At 41.1% G+C, this 20,879-nt stretch overlaps 1 protein-coding gene across 1 annotated transcript; it reads right to left on the bottom strand.

Moving 5' to 3' along the window:
- Nucleotides 1-284: 284 nt before the first annotated feature.
- On the bottom strand, nucleotides 285-19,026 carry LOC139536355 (protein SSUH2 homolog). The gene is made up of 12 exons (XM_071336828.1): nucleotides 18,889-19,026; nucleotides 7,818-7,919; nucleotides 7,415-7,490; nucleotides 5,200-5,329; nucleotides 4,890-4,950; nucleotides 4,258-4,379; nucleotides 3,991-4,053; nucleotides 3,773-3,855; nucleotides 3,538-3,630; nucleotides 2,511-2,616; nucleotides 1,963-2,070; nucleotides 285-1,453 (listed from the first exon to the last, which is right to left on the bottom strand). Exons 1-12 carry the CDS (start codon nucleotides 18,911-18,913, stop codon nucleotides 1,313-1,315), a joined length of 1,110 nt encoding a protein of 369 aa, XP_071192929.1. The 5' UTR covers nucleotides 18,914-19,026; the 3' UTR covers nucleotides 285-1,312.
- Nucleotides 19,027-20,879: the final 1,853 nt, after the last annotated feature.

Genomic DNA, 20,879 nt, shown 5'->3' with positions numbered 1-20,879 from the left:
AAACCTCCCTGATCTTTGTGTTTGAAATGCACTGCTCGACTGAGGGACCTTACAGATAATTCTGTGTGAGGTACAGAGATGAGGTCATTCAAAAATCATGCTTAACACTATTATTGCACACAGAGAGACTTATTGGATGACTTGTTAAGCACATTTTTACTCTTGAACTTATTCAGGTTTGCCATAACAAAGGGGTTGAAAACTTATCCACTCAAGACATTGCAGCTTTTAATTTTTTATTAATTTGTAAAAATGTCAAAAAACATAATTCCACATTGGCATTATGGGGTATTGTGTGTAGGCCAGTGACAGAAAAGATCTCGAATCAACTTTAAATTCAGGCTGTAACACAACAAAATGTGGAAAAAGTCAAGGCGTGTGAATACTTTCTGAAGGCCCTGCATGGTGCATAGATGCTCTGAGTGACCGTAATAAAAACAGCTTGCTGGATCGTGATCCGTAGGGCCGCAGCTAACATGTGCAGCTGTCACGGTCATGGAATTTGATATATTTTTTTTCAACTGCCAGTGACATGATACTGTAGAGTGGAAGGGGCCGAGGTGCGTGTGGAGACCTGTTTATACGGTCTATGGTGGAAACGAATACCAGTACTCATCATTGTCCCCAATGATGAAATCGCTTCCCTTTCTCTAACTTCACAACTTTGGTCTATAGTGTTAGTCACATGCAATAACTCAGACAGCACAGGCCCGATCTTGACGACACTTGGGTGAATGATGATGCCTTGCCATAGAAATATGTCATTTGCAAAATTGCACTGGTTGGGCGAGAGCTACAGTCATTAATTAACTGACATTTTTGTGAGTCACACCAGATCGGAAGAGGTGAAGCGAGAGGGATAACCGGGCCCAAATGTCTGTCTACTCCAGTAAGTGGAGTTTTTTTCTTTGGCACATGAGTACAGGGGTTGGATTAGCTAAAGAGACTGACTACAGCTCTCGACATTCAGGGCCTTCTGCTGGCCCGACAACTGCCGAGCTCACCAGCCCAGTTAATCAAGCTTTCATATCGACTGTATTTTTTCTCCATATCAGACTACATAGCGATGTAGTTATTAGCAAAGAAGGCCCTAAAGAACTACCTACAATACCTACCTAACTAACTAGCTAACTAACTAACTAGCTAACTAACTAACTAGCTAGCTAACTGATAAACACAACCTTTTTTCATACTGAGCTGAACTAAGTCGAGTCAAGGCAAGCTGTATTGGGCTGGCCTGGTGACGCATCCACCAAAAGGGGTATGGTTAAGTGGCTGGCTGGCTGGCTGGCTGGCTGGCTGGCTTGACTGGTTACATGATAGAGCAGCAGCAGGTGGCAGGGTAGTCAGGAACTTTGACCTGGTGTTCGTTCCCATAGATATAGTAAACATGGATGCCTCCCTTCCACTTGTAGGTCACCTTGGTGATGGGAATCAACTCGATGGTTTGTTGCTGAAACAACAACAGAAGAGTGAGACCATTTATCTTATTAGTTGATCGACAGGTGATGATCAATAAGCAGTACGGGGCTCAAAGGGGCAGTTTCCTGGTTTCCTGTACACAGATGAAGCCTAATCCGGGACTAAAATGCATTTTAAATGAAGATTCTCCAACGAGTTTACTTTTAAGTTCAGTAATAGGCTTAATCAGTGTCCGGAAAACCACCCCCAAAAGGGTTTAAAGTTGAGAAACATGGCTAACAGATGTTGTCATATCCTGTGTACAAATATTATAACTTCTGCTTGTAAAGTTGCCTGTACTGTACCTGTTACTGTAACACAGTGGTTCTCAAACCTCTCCTCGGTTGTAGTCCTGAACTAACTCACTTGATTCAACTAGTCAAGGGCTTGATAATTCGTTTACAACTTGAATTAGGTGCGCTACTTTTGGAATAGTTCAAATACATGGAACGGCTGCGGGTCCCAGAGGTTTGAGAACCGCTGGTATAACAAATATTGTACCTGTTGAAGGATGCGAGAGTTCTGGGAGTATTTAGCCTGGTGTTCTCTAACCAAACGGTCTGAAGCCTGGGATAAAGACGGATCTGGGAAGCCATACACTGGATACAGCTGATGAACAGAGGAATGTGATGATGTCACACAACATTTCCGTAATATGTCAGAGAATATAAAACAATTTTTTAACCAATAGAAAAAAAATACTAAAATGTCACGTGTTGCTTAGTTTACAAGGGGAACCTAACAAGGGCAAACGTTTTGCACTGTAGTAAAACATTTTGGAACGAAAACCGTTTAAACGCTCTGCCACATGACTTAAAAGCTGTTGAGTTCTGTTTTGTTCTTAAACAGAAGTTGTAGTTAAGCAAGGGAGCAGAGAGACATTTCAACGTTTTTAAATGGTTTCCAGGAGGGACTGACCTTGTAAAGCAGGGTCAAAACATGTCCAATAAGAAATGTTTGTTTTTATTGCAAAAAATGTTTGGTTGGAAAGCATTTTTGCTACGGTGATCACTAATGAATACACCCAGTCTGTTTTGTTCCTTCCTTACCATGTACTGGGCGTTTTTGAAGAGTGTCTTTCCCGTCACATCGCTCAGATTGTTAACCTCCAGCCCACTGTTCTGCTCCACAACATAGTCTTCAACATTATTCTTCCTGAAATAACAACAAAATCCTCAACATTATCCTTCCTGAAATAATATCAGTCCTCGACATTATCCTTCCTGAAATAATATCAGTCCTCGACATTATCCTTCCTGAAATAATAACATAGTCCTCGACATTATCCTTCCTGAAATAATAACATAGTCCTCGACATTATCCTTCCTGAAATAATAACATAGTCGTCGACATTATCCTTCCTGAAATAATAACATAGTCCTCAACATTATCCTTCCTGAAATAATAACATAGTCCTCGACATTATCCTTCCTGAAATAATAACATAGTCCTCAACATTATCCTTCCTGAAATAATAACATAGTCCTCAACATTATCCTTCCTGAAATAATAAAATGGTTGTACACCATTTGTATACCAAATTTTATGACCCTTTCTGGTTTCCGAACCATCCTCTCTTAATAAGAAGATATGATTTACAGAAACATGTGTACCTCATAACTCACCATTCAACTTAAATAAACTAAAAACGATAAATTGTGAACACATTAGGAAAAGTGCATATTGCGTTGCAGTTACAATTACAATCAACTTTGCATATTCAATCATTTTTGTTCTGTGTCTCTAAATGAATCTCTTTGTATATAACTATACAAAAAATATCTTAATAAGTTTAAATGTTTACTATAAATCTCTTAATAAGTAAACAAATGTTACCTTTTTTTTTTTTTTACAATTTTACAAAAAATATATTATTAAGTGTACCGTTAAAAAAATATTTTACTAAAAATCTCTTCATAAGTTTTCAATTTTATAAAAAATATCTTACTAACTTCACAATTTGATGAACATGTCAAAGTTGACAATTTTATAAAAACATTTCTTAAAAAATGTACACTTTTATTATAAATCTCTTAATGAGTTTATAATTTTATTTTAAAAATCCCAAGGACTCACCACTCGACTTTAAGGTTGATGTAGGTCAACAGTTGCCGCTTGCCCTTGCAGGTCTCACATTCTTTAGTCCCGTTACCATGACATTTAGAGCAGCTAGAGACACAAACAACATCAAGTCAATAAGATAAGTCTGTATAGATGTCTGTACTGTACACCTTAAAAAGAGGCAGATTGATTTGAAGAGTGTATTTTGTCATTGTATTATTATTTCAAAATGAATGAATGAATGACTTACTTCTCCTTTCCTCTTTGATTGCATTGGCTGCAGGGACTATCTCCTCCCCGTCTGCCAGATCCATTGCAGACCCAACAAGCTTTCTAAATGAAGAATCAATGGATAATTGTAAAGAGGTGTGTGTGTGTGTGTGTGTGTGTGTGTGTGTGTGTGTGTGTGTGTGTGTGTGTGTGTGTGTGTGTGTGTGTGTGTGTGTGCGTGTGTGTGTGCGTTCTTACCGTTCCAGACCCATTGCACTCATGGCAGGGCATCTTTCCAGAGGCACTACAAGTGTGGCAGGGCTGCACAAACAGAGACAGCGTCATCAAACCAAACCTCACTCATACATCTTACCCTCTCTTGTAGCTTACTTGTTGATCTATTCTTAGAATAAGTCCGAAAAAAAAATATGACTAATCTGTCCATTCCTGGCCAATTATAGTCAAACCTGGAATACAGCCACAATAGAAAATAACCCTTTGTGATTCAAACAGACAGACAAACACCTTGTTAGATGATGTGTAAGGGACTTTTATGTTCTCCTCGTGGTTTTGGAACAGGGAGGGACCTGTCACTGCGATTTCCCACGGCCGGGGGGCAGTCTGTGTGTAGAAGTCTGCTGGTTCACCTGTCAGGTACAGGAAACACAAGTTATGGTTAGATCCATAAGGACTGCTGAGATCCTGAATGGATCCATAAGGACTGCTGAGATCCTGAATGGATCCATAAGGACTGCTGAGATCCTGAATGGATCCATAAGGACTGCTGAGATCCTGAATGGATCCATAAGGACTGCTGAGATCCTGAATGGATCCATAAGGACTGCTGAGATCCTGAATGGGAAAGAATATAAGGACAGATGGTAATGACTATAAGCAGACCTGGGTTCAAATAATATCGGTTTTCTTTCAAATAGTTTTCCCTGCACTTGACTGAGCTTGCCTGGCACAACGGTATCAATGGCATAGTCCCAGAAGTACAAACCCCGCTCATCTGACACTCCCAGGCAACTCAATCAAACGCTCAAAGTATCTGAAAGAACCAAGTTCTGGTAGGGAGCATGATGGGTAGTGTAGTTTACCAAGTTCTGGGGATGAACCAAGAACTGGTAGGGAGCATGATGGGTAGTGTAGTTTACCTTCATAAGGCTTGGTGGCCCACTCTGTAGATCTAGACTCTGTGAATGTCTCCAAACGGTACTGTGGACAGTAAAAACACAATAAGCACATAAGGTTGTGGGGCATCAGTTTATTTTCCCTATTATTGTGGGGGGGGGGGGGGGGGGGGGGGTTTAGCGATGAGAGCAAAACAGTAGCTCCACCTGACATATTGTCCTCTTTAAGCATGAAAAAGAAACAACACATTGTTTTAATGTACTTAATTCTACAAACATATTAAGTCATTATAATAATACATGTACTGAAAAGAAAAGATGGACGGTCTGTTACCCGATAGGTGTTGAACGCCTGCATGTTAGTGATCACTCCATCCTTGGCGGGGGCATTGTTATAGCAGCAGTAACCAGACGCGTACATTATAAAACGCTCCCGCGCCACATCTTCAGTGATGGAGGGGATGCTAGACAATATGAGAGAAGGTGAGCCTCATCAAGATGACACACCAGAACAGGGTTGGCTGGTAATGCATTGTTGACACCCTTTCTCTAGCCTGACTGCCTATCTGGTAATGCATTGTTGACACCCTTTGTTTAGCCTGACTGCCTATCTGGTAATGCATTGTTGACACCCTTTCTCTAGCCTGACTGCCTATCTGGTAATGCATTGTTGACACCCTTTCTCTAGCCTGACTGCCATTCTGGTAATGCATTGTTGACACCCTTTCTCTAGCCTGACTGCCATTCTGATAATGCATTGTTGACACCCTTTCTCTAGCCTGACTGCCTATGTGGTAATGCATTGTTGACACCCTTTCTCTAGCCTGACTGCCTATGTGGTAATGCATTGTTGACACCCTTTCTCTAGCCTGACTGCCATTCTGGTAATGCATTGTTGACACCCTTAGTCATTGCAAGACGACACCTCTTGTTGTAGTACCCCAAGTTTCTGGTCAAGAATTCTATCTGATTTTCTATTGAAAATCAATCCACCTCCACTTCGTGTCTGGAAAGCCCTTAATGGTGCCCTGTCCTCTACAGATTTAATCAATGAACAAAGACATGGTCGTCCAGACTGGTAGGCCATGATGACAGAGCAAAACGCCCAACATTGTCTAAGAGAATAATCTTGGGTCAATTTAGCATTTTCCCCACTAATATTCAAGGTTAGGATTAGAGAGGGGAAGCTCATTCTAGATCTGTACCTACGGGAAACTTCACTCCCGGGCCTGAGACAATTTTGATCCAAAATGATGTTAGCCTTGTTAAAGCAGAATGATCTCACAAACATTTACATTTACATTTTAGTCATTTAGCAGACGCTCTTATCCAGAGCGACTTAGAGTAGATCGTATACATTTTATTTTATTATTATTATTATTTTTTTTACATACTGAGACAAGGATCCCTACCGGCCAAACCCTCCCTACCGGCCTAACCCTCCCTACCGGCCAAACCCTCCCTACCGGCTAAACCCTCCCTACCGGCCAAACCCTCCCTACCGGCCAAACCCTCCCTACCGGCCAAACCCTCCCTACCGGCCAAACCCTCCCTACCGGCCAAACCCTCCCTACCGGCCAAACCCTCCCTACCGGCCAAACCCTCCCTACCGGCTAAACCCTCCCTACCGGCCAAACCCTCCCTACCGGCCAAACCCTCCCTACCGGCCAAACCCTCCCTACCGGCTAAACCCTCCCTACCGGCTAAACCCTCCCTACCGGCCAAACCCTCCCTACCGGCTAAACCCCCTACCGGCCAAACCCTCCCTACCGGCTAAACCCCCTACCGGCCAAACCCTCCCTACCGGCCAAACCCTCCCTACCGGCCAAACCCTCCCTACCGGCCAAACCCTCCCTACCGGCCAAACCCTCCCTACCGGCCAAACCCTCCCTACCGGCCAAACCCTCCCTACCGGCCAAACCCTCCCTAACCCGGACGACGCTATGCCAATTGTGCGTCGCCCCACGGACCTCCCGGTTGCGGCCGGCTGCGACAGAGCCTGGGTGCGAACCCAGAGACTCTGGTTGCGCAGCTAGCACTGCGATGCAGTGCCCTAGACCACTGCGCCACCCGGGAGCATAGCATTCCGTCTGGTTGCACAAGGCTAGTGCTATACAGCATGCTCCGGGGTGAAGTTTCCCCTAGGTACAGATTCAGGATCAGCTTCCCCTCCTTTCTAACCTTAACCACTAGTTGGGAAATCACAAAGCATCTAGGGGGCAACGTCACCCTACACCGTGTTGCAAGAAATCCAAAAGGTTAGATTCACACAGGGATCAAACATGTATAAACTCACTCTACCTTACTGTAAGTCGCTTTGGATGAAAGCATCTGCCAAATAGCATACAATACATTACCTCCACATTTAACAAGGAATACATCAATCCATTACTCTCTGTGTGTGTGTGTGTGTGTGTGTGTGTGTGTGTGTGTGTGTGTGTGTGTGTGTGTGTGTGTGTGTGTGTGTGTGTGTGTGTGTGTGTGTGTGTGGAACATCATTCTAAACCTAGTGTCCATGTCATAATGTAATGTTAGGGATGGGTCAATACTTCCAGTCTTGTTGTACGGGTGCAGGCTCTGGATCCCGATTCGGGTGCAAGGGCATCGGTGGGGGGAGATATCCACCTATAGAGACACAAAGGCATTAGGTAATTCAAACATATTTTCATCAATGATTAAATATGAAAACGAAGCATACTGAAACTCTATGATGAATCCTATTGTTGTTCACCTGGTATGAATGATCTCAGGGATCCCACTTGATAACTTCATAAGGGTTTTTTACATTTTGCTCATCTCTAAACAGTCAATAGTCATAACATTATAATACGAGACTGACTTCACTCAAATTCATAATAACATCCCAAATGTTTTTCAAGAATCTTAGACATTATAAAATGGCCACGATGATGATGTTGAGTATCTTTAGAGGGTGCTGATGATGACACCTACCTCCTCCGCCAGATAAAGTGTCCTCGTACCCGGGTACGTTGCCAAACATGCTAGCTGGGGGAACCATGGGGCCTGGGGCGGGCACCGGGGGGGCATAGAGCGCTGAAAGATAGAAAAACAGCCTTATCCTGTGTTTTGGTAAACATTCCTTCATTCACAACAGTCCATGCATGTATCAGGAGTGAGGAGTCACCAGTACTTGATTGAAAGAAGCTTTAGTTTTAGTTAAGGAGACAAATGTAAAAAACACACATACTGTAACAAAGCAAACATTTTTGTTTTATTCTATAAACTACTGACAACATTTCTTCCAAATATTGTCATTTAGAGCATTTATTTGCAGAAAATAACAACTGGTCAGACCTCAAATAATGCAAAGAAAATAAGTTAATATTCATTTTTAAACAACAAAATACTAATGTTTTAACTTAGTTCAGAAATCAATATTTGGTGGAATACGCTGATTTTCAATCACAGCTTTCATGCGTCTTGGCATGCTCTCCACCAGTCTATCACAGTGATGTTGGGTGACTTTATGCCACTCCTGGCGCAGAAATTCAGGTACCTCGGCTTTGTTTGATGGCTTGTGACCGTCCATCTTCCTCTTGATCACATTACAGAGGTTTACAATGGGGTTCAGGTCTGGTACTCCTCTATTGTAAAACAGCCATCTTGTTACTCCTCCCTCCATTGTAAAACAGCCATCTTGGTACTCCTCCCTCCATTGTAAAACAGCCATCTTGGTACTCCTCCCTCCATTGTAAAACAGCCATCTTGGTACTCCTCCCTCCATTGTAAAACAGCCATCTTGGTACTCCTCCCTCCATTGTAAAACAGCCATCTTGGTACTCCTCCCTCCATTGTAAAACAGCCATCTTGGTACTCCTCCCTCCATTGTAAAACAGCCATCTTGGTACTCCTCCCTCCATTGTAAAACAGCCATCTTGGTACTCCTCCCTCCATTGTAAAACAGCCATCTTGGTACTCCTCCCTCCATTGTAAAACAGCCATCTTGGTACTCCTCCCTCCATTGTAAAACAGCCATCTTGGTACTCCTCCCTCCATTGTAAAACAGCCATCTTGGTACTCCTCCCTCCATTGTAAAACAGCCATCTTGGTACTCCTCCCTCCATTGTAAAACAGCCATCTTGGTACTCCTCCCTCCATTGTAAAACAGCCATCTTGGTACTCCTCCCTCCATTGTAAAACAGCCATCTTGGTACTCCTCCCTCCATTGTAAAACAGCCATCTTGGTACTCCTCCCTCCATTGTAAAACAGCCATCTTGGTACTCCTCCCTCCATTGTAAAACAGCCATCTTGGTACTCCTCCCTCCATTGTAAAACAGCCATCTTGGTACTCCTCCCTCCATTGTAAAACAGCCATCTTGGTACTCCTCCCTCCATTGTAAAACAGCCATCTTGGTACTCCTCCCTCCATTGTAAAACAGCCATCTTGGTACTCCTCCCTCCATTGTAAAACAGCCATCTTGTTACTCCTCCCTCCATTGTAAAACAGCCATCTTGGTACTCCTCCCTCCATTGTAAAACAGCCATCTTGGTACTCCTCCCTCCATTGTAAAACAGCCATCTTGGTACTCCTCCCTCCATTGTAAAACAGCCATCTTGGTACTCCTCCCTCCATTGTAAAACAGCCATCTTGGTACTCCTCCCTCCATTGTAAAACAGCCATCTTGGTACTCCTCCCTCCATTGTAAAACATGTTTTGGGAAGCTATTTACATTTATTCTATTACAGACACCTTAATGTATACTTTAAAATTATATTATGTGAGCTGAACATACAAATAAAAAAAAGTATATATAAACATTTTCCTTAAAGTATATTTTTTGAGAGTACTAATGTCACTGTCCCCACTACAACAAAAATATACTTAAATAAACATAATTTTGCCCTTGAAACATTTAATGGAAATGCTGTAGAATTCCATTCATTTCTGTGCAGGACTGCTCCTACTGGGGAGTACCAATATGGCCGACCAGTGGCTTCAAAGCCTGGCCAAAACATTACATCAGAAATCCAGGGTCTGTATACATCATTGGTTACAAAGGAACACTATTACTTGTAGTTGAAATTCTCCGGTCCAACAGATTCAGCTAAGGAGTCAAAAACATCCACTCTGCACCTTTACTCTACTCACTCACAGGTAGGTGCCTCTGAGAAAACTACTGCCTTCACAATAAAAGTTGCCAGGGTACAAACAATAACAGTGCCTCAATACATTACGCAAAAATAAAAGTCATATCAAAAGTAAGGCTACAGTACTAATGGACAGAGACAGCGCAACAGTCCCCGACCAGATTTAATCAAGGGAGACCATTAACTGTGTATTGCTTCAGAATGTTTCTATGGGGGTTACATGGCCTATAGTTATGGTCTTTAGATGAAGTTTATCTTCTCCACTGAACCACATTGGAAAATTGATAGAGCATTGTTGACACAGCAATAGTTCCATATAGTAGTCTAGGCTACTGCTCCAAGTCCCATAAACTGACCCTAACATTGATACGATGCTACAAATGTAGGATCCTAATTTGAGCCAATTTATGCTTTTTTATTTTTACAGCCATCTTGGTACAGCCATCTTGGTAATCACTGTAGCCTTACAGTGATTGAAAATCAGCGTATTCCACCAAATATTGATTTCTGAACTAAGTTAAAACATTAGTATTTTGTTGTTTAAAAATGAATATTAACTTATTTTCTTTGCATTATTTGAGGTCTGACCAGTTGTTATTTTCTGCAAATAAATGCTCTAAATGACAATATTTGGAAGAAATGTTGTCAGTTTTTTTAATTTGAGCCAATTTATGCTTGATCCGAAAATGTTGTCGAGGCTCCATCTGGAGGTTGTGACGCAATTTCAGAGCTTCCAGAGTACTGCTCCGTGTTTCACGGAAATTTGCATATGAAAACCATAACTGGCACGTAGATCGGTAGCATTCCGCATGAGGCATTCCACATGAGAAAGGTTGCCAACTCCTCGTGTAGCCTATTTCCGACAACTTCAGGAGAGTAACTGCAGAATCTGCGAAAGCAAGCAGGAGTGGGAAGAGAATAATTGGACCAGGTTAAGTTTTTTTTTCTTCTGGTTATCTAGATCTCTGGTGCACTCTTGAGGCATTTGTCTTATTTCATCAAACCGTAAGCTCAATGCGTATAGTTAATTTTATTAAAACACATAGAGCGTGTCTATATGGAGAAATACACTTAAGATATTTGACCAATCACTTGGTCGAAAGAACAGACCACTTTCGGTCAACCAATATTTATTTTTTTGTAGGGGACTTTCCACTGTGAAATACAGAAATGAAATACAGAAATATATCATTTACATAAGTATTCATACCCCTAAGCAACTCCAGTGTAGATTTGGCCTTGTGTTTTAGGTTATTGTCATGCTGAAAGGTGAATTCATCTCCCAGTGTCTGGTGGAAAACAGACTGAACCAGGTTTTCCTCTAGGCTTTTGCCTGTGCTTAGCTCCATTCCGTTTCTTTTTTATTCTGAAAAACTCCCCAGTCTAACGATTACACGCATACCCATAACATGATACAGCCACCACTATGCTTGAAAATATGGAGAGTGATACTCAGTAATGTGTTGTATTAGATTTGCCCCAAATATTACACTTTGTATTTAGGACAAAAAGTCAATTGCTTTGCCAATTTTCTTTTGCATTATTACTTTAGTGCCTTGTTGCAAACAGGATGCATGTTTTGGAATATTTTTATTCTGTACAGTCTTCCTTATTTTCCCTCTGTCAATTAGGTTAGTATTGTGGAGTTACTACCATTTTTGATGGGAGACTCAGAGGAGTGTAAATGCTTATTTTAGGCTGGATCATGTTGTATGTTTAATTCTGTAATGTATTGATTGTTGCTGCCTTCTTGACCAGGTCTCCCTTGAAAAAGAGACTCTTGCTCTCAATGGGCTTTTCCTGGTTAAATAAAAAGAATGATGAAATTCCTGAGCAGTTTCCTTCCTCTCCGGCAACTGAGTTAGGAAGGTATCTGTATCTTTTTAGTGATTAGGTGTATTGATACACCATCCAAAGTGTAATTAATAACTTCACCATGCTAAAAGAGATATTCAATGTCTGCTTTTTTTCACCAATATGTGCCCTTCTTTGCGAGGCATTCGAAAACCTCCCTGATCTTTGTGTTTGAAATGCACTGCTCGACTGAGGGACCTTACAGATAATTCTGTGTGAGGTACAGAGATGAGGTCATTCAAAAATCATGCTTAACACTATTATTGCACACAGAGAGACTTATTGGATGACTTGTTAAGCACATTTTTACTCTTGAACTTATTCAGGTTTGCCATAACAAAGGGGTTGAAAACTTATCCACTCAAGACATTGCAGCTTTTAATTTTTTATTAATTTGTAAAAATGTCAAAAAACATAATTCCACATTGGCATTATGGGGTATTGTGTGTAGGCCAGTGACAGAAAAGATCTCGAATCAACTTTAAATTCAGGCTGTAACACAACAAAATGTGGAAAAAGTCAAGGCGTGTGAATACTTTCTGAAGGCCCTGCATGGTGCATAGATGCTCTGAGTGACCGTAATAAAAACAGCTTGCTGGATCGTGATCCGTAGGGCCGCAGCTAACATGTGCAGCTGTCACGGTCATGGAATTTGATATATTTTTTTTCAACTGCCAGTGACATGATACTGTAGAGTGGAAGGGGCCGAGGTGCGTGTGGAGACCTGTTTATACGGTCTATGGTGGAAACGAATACCAGTACTCATCATTGTCCCCAATGATGAAATCGCTTCCCTTTCTCTAACTTCACAACTTTGGTCTATAGTGTTAGTCACATGCAATAACTCAGACAGCACAGGCCCGATCTTGACGACACTTGGGTGAATGATGATGCCTTGCCATAGAAATATGTCATTTGCAAAATTGCACTGGTTGGGCGAGAGCTACAGTCATTAATTAACTGACATTTTTGTGAGTCACACCAGATCGGAAGAGGTGAAGCGAGAGGGATAACCGGGCCCAAATGTCTGTCTACTCCAGTAAGTGGAGTTTTTTTCTTTGGCACATGAGTACAGGGGTTGGATTAGCTAAAGAGACTGACTACAGCTCTCGACATTCAGGGCCTTCTGCTGGCCCGACAACTGCCGAGCTCACCAGCCCAGTTAATCAAGCTTTCATATCGACTGTATTTTTTCTCCATATCAGACTACATAGCGATGTAGTTATTAGCAAAGAAAGCCTACACTATGCTGCTTTCTTGTTAAGCCGTGAACATTATTTACACGAATCCCATGTTGGTTAAATAAAAAATGAATATTGCAATGATTATATTCTGTAGTCTAGGCCTATATCATTGTTTAAAAACCAGATGAATTACAGAAGCTGTTCATGAGCCATGTCGTTTAATTACCAGCTGAATTACAACAGTCAGGTGGGCAAGAGCGTGAAACTTATTATTATTGTGCAGAAAGAAATGTGCTGTAATAAGCCCAGTCACTGCGCAACATTCCTAAATGCAATCTTGGGAAAATACAACAGTTGTGATGGCAATAATTGAAAAGTGTGTGATCCCAGTTTCAGTGAGGTATGATTTATTTTCAGTGATGGAAAAAGTACCCAATTGTCATAGTTGAGTAAAAGTGAAGATACCTTAATAGAAAATGACTCAAGTAAAAGTCACCCAGTAAAATACTACTTGAGTAAAAATCTAAAAGTATTTGGTTCTAAATATACTTAAGTATCAAAATAATAATTTCAAATTCCTTGTATTAAGCAAAGCAGTCGGCACCATTTCCTTGTTTTTAAAATCTATGGATAGCCAGGGGCACACTCCAACATTATTTACAAAATAAAGCCTCTCTTGAAAAAGCCAAACCTTGACCCGGAAAATATAAAAAAACTATCGGCCTATATCGAATCTTCCATTCCTCTCAAAAAATTTAGAAAAAGCTGTTGCGCAGCAACTCACTGCCTTCCTGAAGACAAACAATGTATACGAAATGCTTCAGTCTGGTTTTAGACCCCATCATAGCACTGAGACTGCACTTGTGAAGGTGGTAAATGACCTTTTAATGGCGTCAGACCGAGGCTCTGCATCTGTCCTCGTGCTACTAGACCTGAGTGCTGCCTTTGACACCATCGATCACCACATTCTTTTGGAGAGACTGGAAACCCAAATTGGTCTACACGGACAAGTTCTGGCCTGGTTTAGATCTTACCTGTCGAAAAGATATCAGTTTGTCTCTGTGAATGGTTTGTCCTCTGACAAATCAACTGTACATTTCGGTGTTCCTCAAGGTTCCGTTTTAGGACCACTATTGTTTTCACTATATATTTTACCTCTTGGGGATGTTATTCGAAAACATAATGTTAACTTTCACTGCTATGCGGATGACACACAGCTGTACATTTCAATGAAACATGGTGAAGCCTCAAAATTGCCCTCGCTAGAAGCCTGTGTTTCAGACATAAGGAAGTGGATGGCTGCAAACTTTCTACTTTTAAACTCGGACAAAACAGAGATGCTTGTTCTAGGTCCCAAGAAACAAAGAGATCTTCTGTTAAATCTGACAATTAATCTTGATGGTTGTAAAGTCGTCTCAAATAAAACTGTGAAGGACCTCGGCGTTACTCTTGACCCTGATCTCTCTTTTGACGAACATATCAAGACTGTTTCAAGGACAGCTTTTTTCCATCTACGTAACATTGCAAAAATCAGAAATTTTCTGTCCAAAAATGATGCAGAAAAATTTATCCATGCATTTGTTACTTCTAGGTTAGACTACTGCAATGCTCTACTTTCCGGCTACCCGGATAAAGCACTAAATAAACTTCAGTTAGTGCTAAATACGGCTGCTAGAATCCTGACTAGAACCAAGAAATTTGATCATATTACTCCAGTGCTAGCTTCCCTACACTGGCTTCCTGTTAAGGCAAGGGCTGATTTCAAGGTTTTACTGTTAACCTATAAAGCGTTACATGGGCTTGCTCCTACCTATCTTTCCGAGTTGGTCCTGCCGTACATACCTACACGTACGCTACGGTCACAAGACGCAGGCCTCCTAATTGTCCCTAGAATTTCTAAGCAAACAGCGGGAGGCAGGGCTTTCTCCTATAGATCTCCATTTTTATGGAATAGTCTGCCTACCCATGTGAGAGACGCAGACTCGGTCTCAACCTTTAAGTCTTTACTGAAGACTTATCTCTTCAGTAGGTCATATGATTGAGTGTAGTCTGGCCCAGGAGTGTGAAGGTGAACGGAAAGGCTCTGGAGCAACGAACCGCCCTTGCTGTCTCTGCCTGGCCGGTTCCCCTCTCTCCACTGGGATTCTCTGCCCCTAACCCTATTACAGGGGCTGAGTCACTGGCTTACTGGTGCTCTTTCATGCCGTCCCTAGGAGGGGTGCGTCACTTGAGTGGGTTGAGTTACTGACGTGATCTTCCTGTCTGGGTTGGCGCCCCCCCTTGGTTTGTGCTGTGGTGGAGATCTTTGTGGGCTATACTCGGCCTTGTCTCAGGATTGTAAGTTGGTGGTTGAAGTTATCCCTCTAGTGGTGTGGGGGCTGTGCTTTGGCAAAGTGGGTGGGGTTATATCCTTCCTGTTTGGCCCTGTCCGGGGGTATCATCGGATGGGGCCACAGTGTCTCCTGACCCCTCCTGTCTCAGCCTCCAGTATTTATGCTGCAGTAGTTTATGTGTCGGGGGGCTAGGGTCAGTTGGTTATACCTGGAGTACTTCTCCTATCTTATCCAGTGTCCTGTGTGAATTTAAGTATGCTCTCTCTAATTCTCTCGTTCTCTCTTTCTTTCTCTCTCTCGGAGAACCTGAGCCCTAGGACCATACGTCACGGCAAACCAGGCATGATGACTCCTTGCTGTCCCCAGTCCACCTGGCCTTGCTGCTGTTCCAGTTTCAACTGTTCTGCCTGCGGTTATGGAACCGCCACCTGTCCCAGACCTGCTATTTTCAACTCTTAATGATCGGCTATGAAAAGCCAACTGAAAATTATTCATGATTATTATTTGACCATGCTTGTCACTTATGAACATTTTGAACATCTTGGCATAGTTCTGTTATAATCTCCACCCAGCACAGCCAGAAGAGGACTGGCCACCCCTCATAGCCTGGTTCCTCTCTAGGTTTTGGCCTTTCTAGGGAGTTTTTCCTAGCCACCGTGCTTCTACACCTGCATTGCTTGCTGTTTGGGGTTTTAGGCTGGGTTTCTGTACAGCACTTCGAGATATTAGCTGATGTACGAAGGGCTATATAAAATTAACTTGATTTGATTTGATACATTTGTGTTTAGTGAGTCCGCCAGATCAGAGGCAGTAGGGATGTTCTCTTGATAAGTGCTGAATTGGACCATTTTCCAGTCCTGCTAAACATTCAAAATATATCGTTTACTTTTGGGTGTCAGGGAAAATGTATGGAGTAAAAAGTACATTATTTTCTTTAGGAATGTAGTGAAGTAAAAGTTGTTAAAAAATATTAATAGTAAAGTAAAGTACAGATCTACTTAAGTAGTACTTTAAAGTTGTTTTACTTAAGTACTTTACACCACTGTTTACTTCTCAACTCAAACTTTTTCGCAATTGGCAGAATTGTACAATCTTGAGTGTCTGGCATGACAAGAAAAACAAAGTAAATGGCAAATTTACCTCAATGTCAAACCCAGGATTGGTACCCAGGCTAACTGCCTTCCATTTTTCAATACATTTATTTTAAATTGTTAGAGCGGCCACTTGAAAAATCTGGTCAATTGAATCGATAATCTGTGGTCTGTCGTGGCAGAATCAGATTTAGCTAAGTAACATAGATAAGATGTTATTTTCATCATATGGTGCCCTTTGGAATATAGGGCAGTGCATTTCCCCCTTCTGTGATAGGGCTTAGTAACTTGGGGCCAGAGAGGGGAGAGGTCAGGCTTGTCTTCATAAGTCAATGTATCTGTAACTATTCTTAAATCATGTGACGGGATGGCGTTATTAATGGGGAACCAGTTAGTTCTCATACAATGTCTGTACGCCAGTCACTCCCTACTTTTCTCATAAGGGGAAGGAGTTTGGCAGTGTTTGGAACCATTGTATTTCCCCTCTGAGGTTGCCCTTATCTTGATCTAGTATATGACCTAAGAGGCTCACTCTTTTCTGAGCTTATCCAGGAGGGGGTGTATTTGAGATGGGAGTATCTCAAATGACAATTGATATATGCCATTGGATGAGGTAATGGTTGGTAGACAGTGAAGTACCAAGCATGAGATTGAAACCTTGTCTTGGGAGATCAAACTGAACGATGATTTATAGCTGATGCTGTCTAGCGATAGGATACTCCTCTTTCGGGTAAAGGATTCTTTGTAAGTTGAAAGGGGTGTATCTTGGCTATAAATGAAACTAAGAATTGTTTTGTAAGCACTCAGAGAATTCATTTATAGACACTGAATTGATCTGAGAGTCAAAAAAGGGCTTTGGTGAAGCTTATATATATATATATATATATATATTAAAAATGTACTTTATAATATAACTCTGACTTGTGTGTGGTTGTCTCTCTCTCTTTATTGAGTAATACAGGAAATTACCACGACAGGTCACACAGATTATGATGGTTAATTAAGCAATAAGGCCTGAGGAGGTGTGGTATATGGTCAACAGCTAAGGGCTGTTCTTACTCACGACGAAACGCAGAGTACCTGGACACAGCCCTTAGCCGTGGTATATTGGCCATATACTGTATCACAAACCCCCGAGGTGCCTTATTGCTATTAGAAACTGGTTACCAATGTAATTAGAGCAGTAAAAAGACATGTTTTGTAATAGCCGTGGTATAAGGTCTGTTCTAAACTGGGTTTTTTGAGTCCTGAATGCTGATTGGCTGACAGTCGTGGCATATCAGACCATATACCACGGGTATAACAAAACGTTTATTTTACTGCTCTAATTACGTTGGTAACCAGTTGATAATAGCAATAAGGTGTTGTGCCTAAGAACGTACCTTAGCTGTGGTATATTGGCCATATACCAGTGGTGTAAAGTACTTAAGTAATACTTAAAAGTATTTTAACTTAAGTAGTTTTTGGGAGTATTTATATTTTTTGACAACTTTTACTTGACTAAATTTCTAAAGAAAATAATGTACTTTTTATTCCATACATTTTCCATGACACCCAAAGATTTTGACAGGAAAATGGTCCATTTATCAAGAGAACATCCCTGGTCATCCCTACTGCTTATGATCTGGCGGACTCATCTGACACAAATGCTTCATTTCTAAATGAAGTCTGAGTGTTGGTGTGCCTCTGGCAATCCGTCAATCAAACAAAACAAGAAACATGTGCCATCTGGTTTGTTTAAATATGAGGAATTTTAAATGATTTATACTTTTGACATTGTAGCAATTCACTGGAGTCATTTTCTAGTAAGGTATCTTTACTTTTACTTAAGTATGAGAATTGAGTACTTTTTACACCACTGACAAATACCACACACCCTCGTGCTTATTGCTTAAATATATCACGGCTTTCAGAATTCAGGGCTCGAACCATCCAGTTTATAATCAGTAAAAGTTAATTAAATTAAAATAATAAATGATAAGCAGTAATGGACAGCTACTAGCATCATATAACTTGTATTAATTGTTTAATTCTGTGTTAAAGCACTCAACTCACATAATACAAGTCTACTTTTACTGGAGAAAAAAAAAAAAATCACGAAAACCATTTTACATATATATATTTTTTTATAATCGATTAAAAAAAGCGGAAACAGCCTCAAATAGCACTAGTCTCTCAGCACTATGGAGTACAACACTTGACGTATTTCTAAAAGCATAGACTGGTTGGTTGGGCACTTCTAAATAAATACATGAACTCAAGGAGGTGTAGAGTCTTCACCGATTTCGCTCTTTCAAGCCTTTGAAATATGACACTTCCTCTAACTCCGGAATTTTGGTCTGCAGTGTGTGCTTTAGTAATAAACAATCCACACGCACCCTACTCACCCAAAGCATTTTTTTTGTTTGTTATAAATACTACATTTTAGACAGATGCATTTTAAACACTTACCTTGGCCCTCATGAGGATTGAGCATCGTAAGAAATTAAATTAAATGAACGAGATGATAGAATAGTAGCGGCTCACTCCTCCACTACCGCCAGACTGTCGACTCTCTCTTTACTACCACCAACACCAGAGCTCTTAAAGCTTTTCCTCAACACACTGAAGTGGTGCCAAACGTCATGTCACATTCCGTTGTAGGGAAGGTGGGTCATGGCATTGGCAACGTTCCAAAATTGCTTTTGGACTGAAATTACTGTTGAAATGGATAGCTACTCATGTATAGAAGGGTGTTGAAACGGAAAGGTTACTGTTGAATAGAATAAACCTACCAAAGAATGTTGAAATTGAAAGCAATATTTTCTTCTAAGAAAAATAAAGCTGTGCTAATCAAAACGGATCAGCAGGACAGGTTGAGACAAGACACAATAATGTCAGACCTGACCTACGGCACATATTTTAAAAGGGCACATGACTGGATAGAATTATTATTGTTTTAAATGATCCGGGCACACATTTGGTTCAGTGTTGCCAACTTAGCGACTTTGTCGTAAATAAATCAATTTAAACATTTTTTAAAAATAGGACAGCCAATAGCTACTTTCCTTACTGAGGAGTTGGCAACACTGATTTGGTTGACTCATAAGACCTTCGCCTCCCGAGTCCGTACGGGAGTTGCAGCGATGGGACAAGACTAACTACCAATTTGATATCACGAAGTTGTGTTATTTCATAGTTTATGTCTTCACTATTATTCTACAATGTAGAAAATTTTAAAAAAATAAAGAAAAACCCTTGAATGAGTAGGTGTGTCCAAATGTTTGACTGGTACTGTATCTAGCTTGGTTGTAGAAGGCTACAGTAGGCTTGTATTGCAGTAATGTTACAGTAGCTAGCTAAGTTACACTTTTACTGAATGGCTAGCTAGTTGTGCTTAGAAATTGATAAATGAACATGTCACACATTCATGCAGCTGTGGCGATGGCACTTTTTTGTGTGTGGCTATCTAGCTACCTTCTTTAAAGAGTGAAAATACTTCAGCCTTTATCCATACCAGCAGGTCTCCCATGAAAAAGTCATGTTGACTTCAATGGGACAATCATAATTAAATGGACAGCCACAATTAAAGCTACAGTGTTCTGTGTATTCTCACTAGATAGAAAATCTTCCACTGAACTACACACTCCTCTAAGTAGTATTAATACTGTAGTATTAGCAATTGTCAATCACATGACACACCTGGTCTCTTTCATTTACAGACATTACTTAGATTGAGAATGACTTCCATATCTGTTATTGCTCATGGTGTAACTATGTATTGTTGTTTTTAAAACACACAGCAAACCAAGAGCAGTCACCATTGTGGGTGGCCCGAGTAGAAAACGGTGGTACGTAATCTCATTCAAATGTAAATTCATTCATAAAACGTGACCACTTCATTTACTGTGTGGATATCTTTAAGTCATGCATACTTTATGCTAATATTCCATTGCCTTAGGTCCTCCATTTTTCTGAACGTGAAGCCGTCTTACCCTAACAGGAAGGACCAGAGAAAAGTGTCGGCTTAAGGTATGACTTCGTATTGAGTCAAATTAAGATCACAGTTAGAGTGACTAACATTCATAGTGGAACATCAACAGGCTTAGTCTACACTCAAGTGGAACAACGGATATGCAATGCATTTGTCAACAACGGTTGTGCCAATTAATGCATATCACAACGGTCGAAGGGTGCGTACATACTTGCTGTCGCGGCCGTTTAAAGGAGTGGACCAAGGCGCAGCGTGATTTGAATCCATTCTTCTATTTATTAAACGAAGAACACTTAACCTCACAAAACAACAAACCGAACCGCGAAGCCAACGTAGTGCTCACAGGCAACTAAACAAGGACAACTACCCATAAACCCAACATGGAAAATGGCAACCTAAATAGGCTCCCCCATCAGAGACAACGATAAACAGCTGTCTCTGGGAACCCACTCAGGCCACCATAAACCTA

This window comes from Salvelinus alpinus, chromosome 12 (assembly GCF_045679555.1).
Source record: "Salvelinus alpinus chromosome 12, SLU_Salpinus.1, whole genome shotgun sequence".
Lineage (NCBI taxonomy): Eukaryota > Metazoa > Chordata > Actinopteri > Salmoniformes > Salmonidae > Salvelinus > Salvelinus alpinus.
This window is presented reverse-complemented; position numbering and strand designations above follow the sequence as displayed.

What these genes read in the sequence shown, in the direction of transcription:
- LOC139536355 (XM_071336828.1), bottom strand. Translation starts at nt 18,913, where the DNA reads ATGCTCAATCCTCATGAGGGCCAAG. An exon ending in ATCAACCTTAAAGTCGAGTG is followed by an intron (nt 2,617 to 3,537) that starts GTGAGTCCTTGG and finishes TTGTTATTTCAG; the next exon opens with GAAGAATAATGTTGAAGACT. An exon ending in TCAAAAACGCCCAGTACATG is followed by an intron (nt 2,071 to 2,510) that starts GTAAGGAAGGAA and finishes TCTGTTCATCAG; the next exon opens with CTGTATCCAGTGTATGGCTT.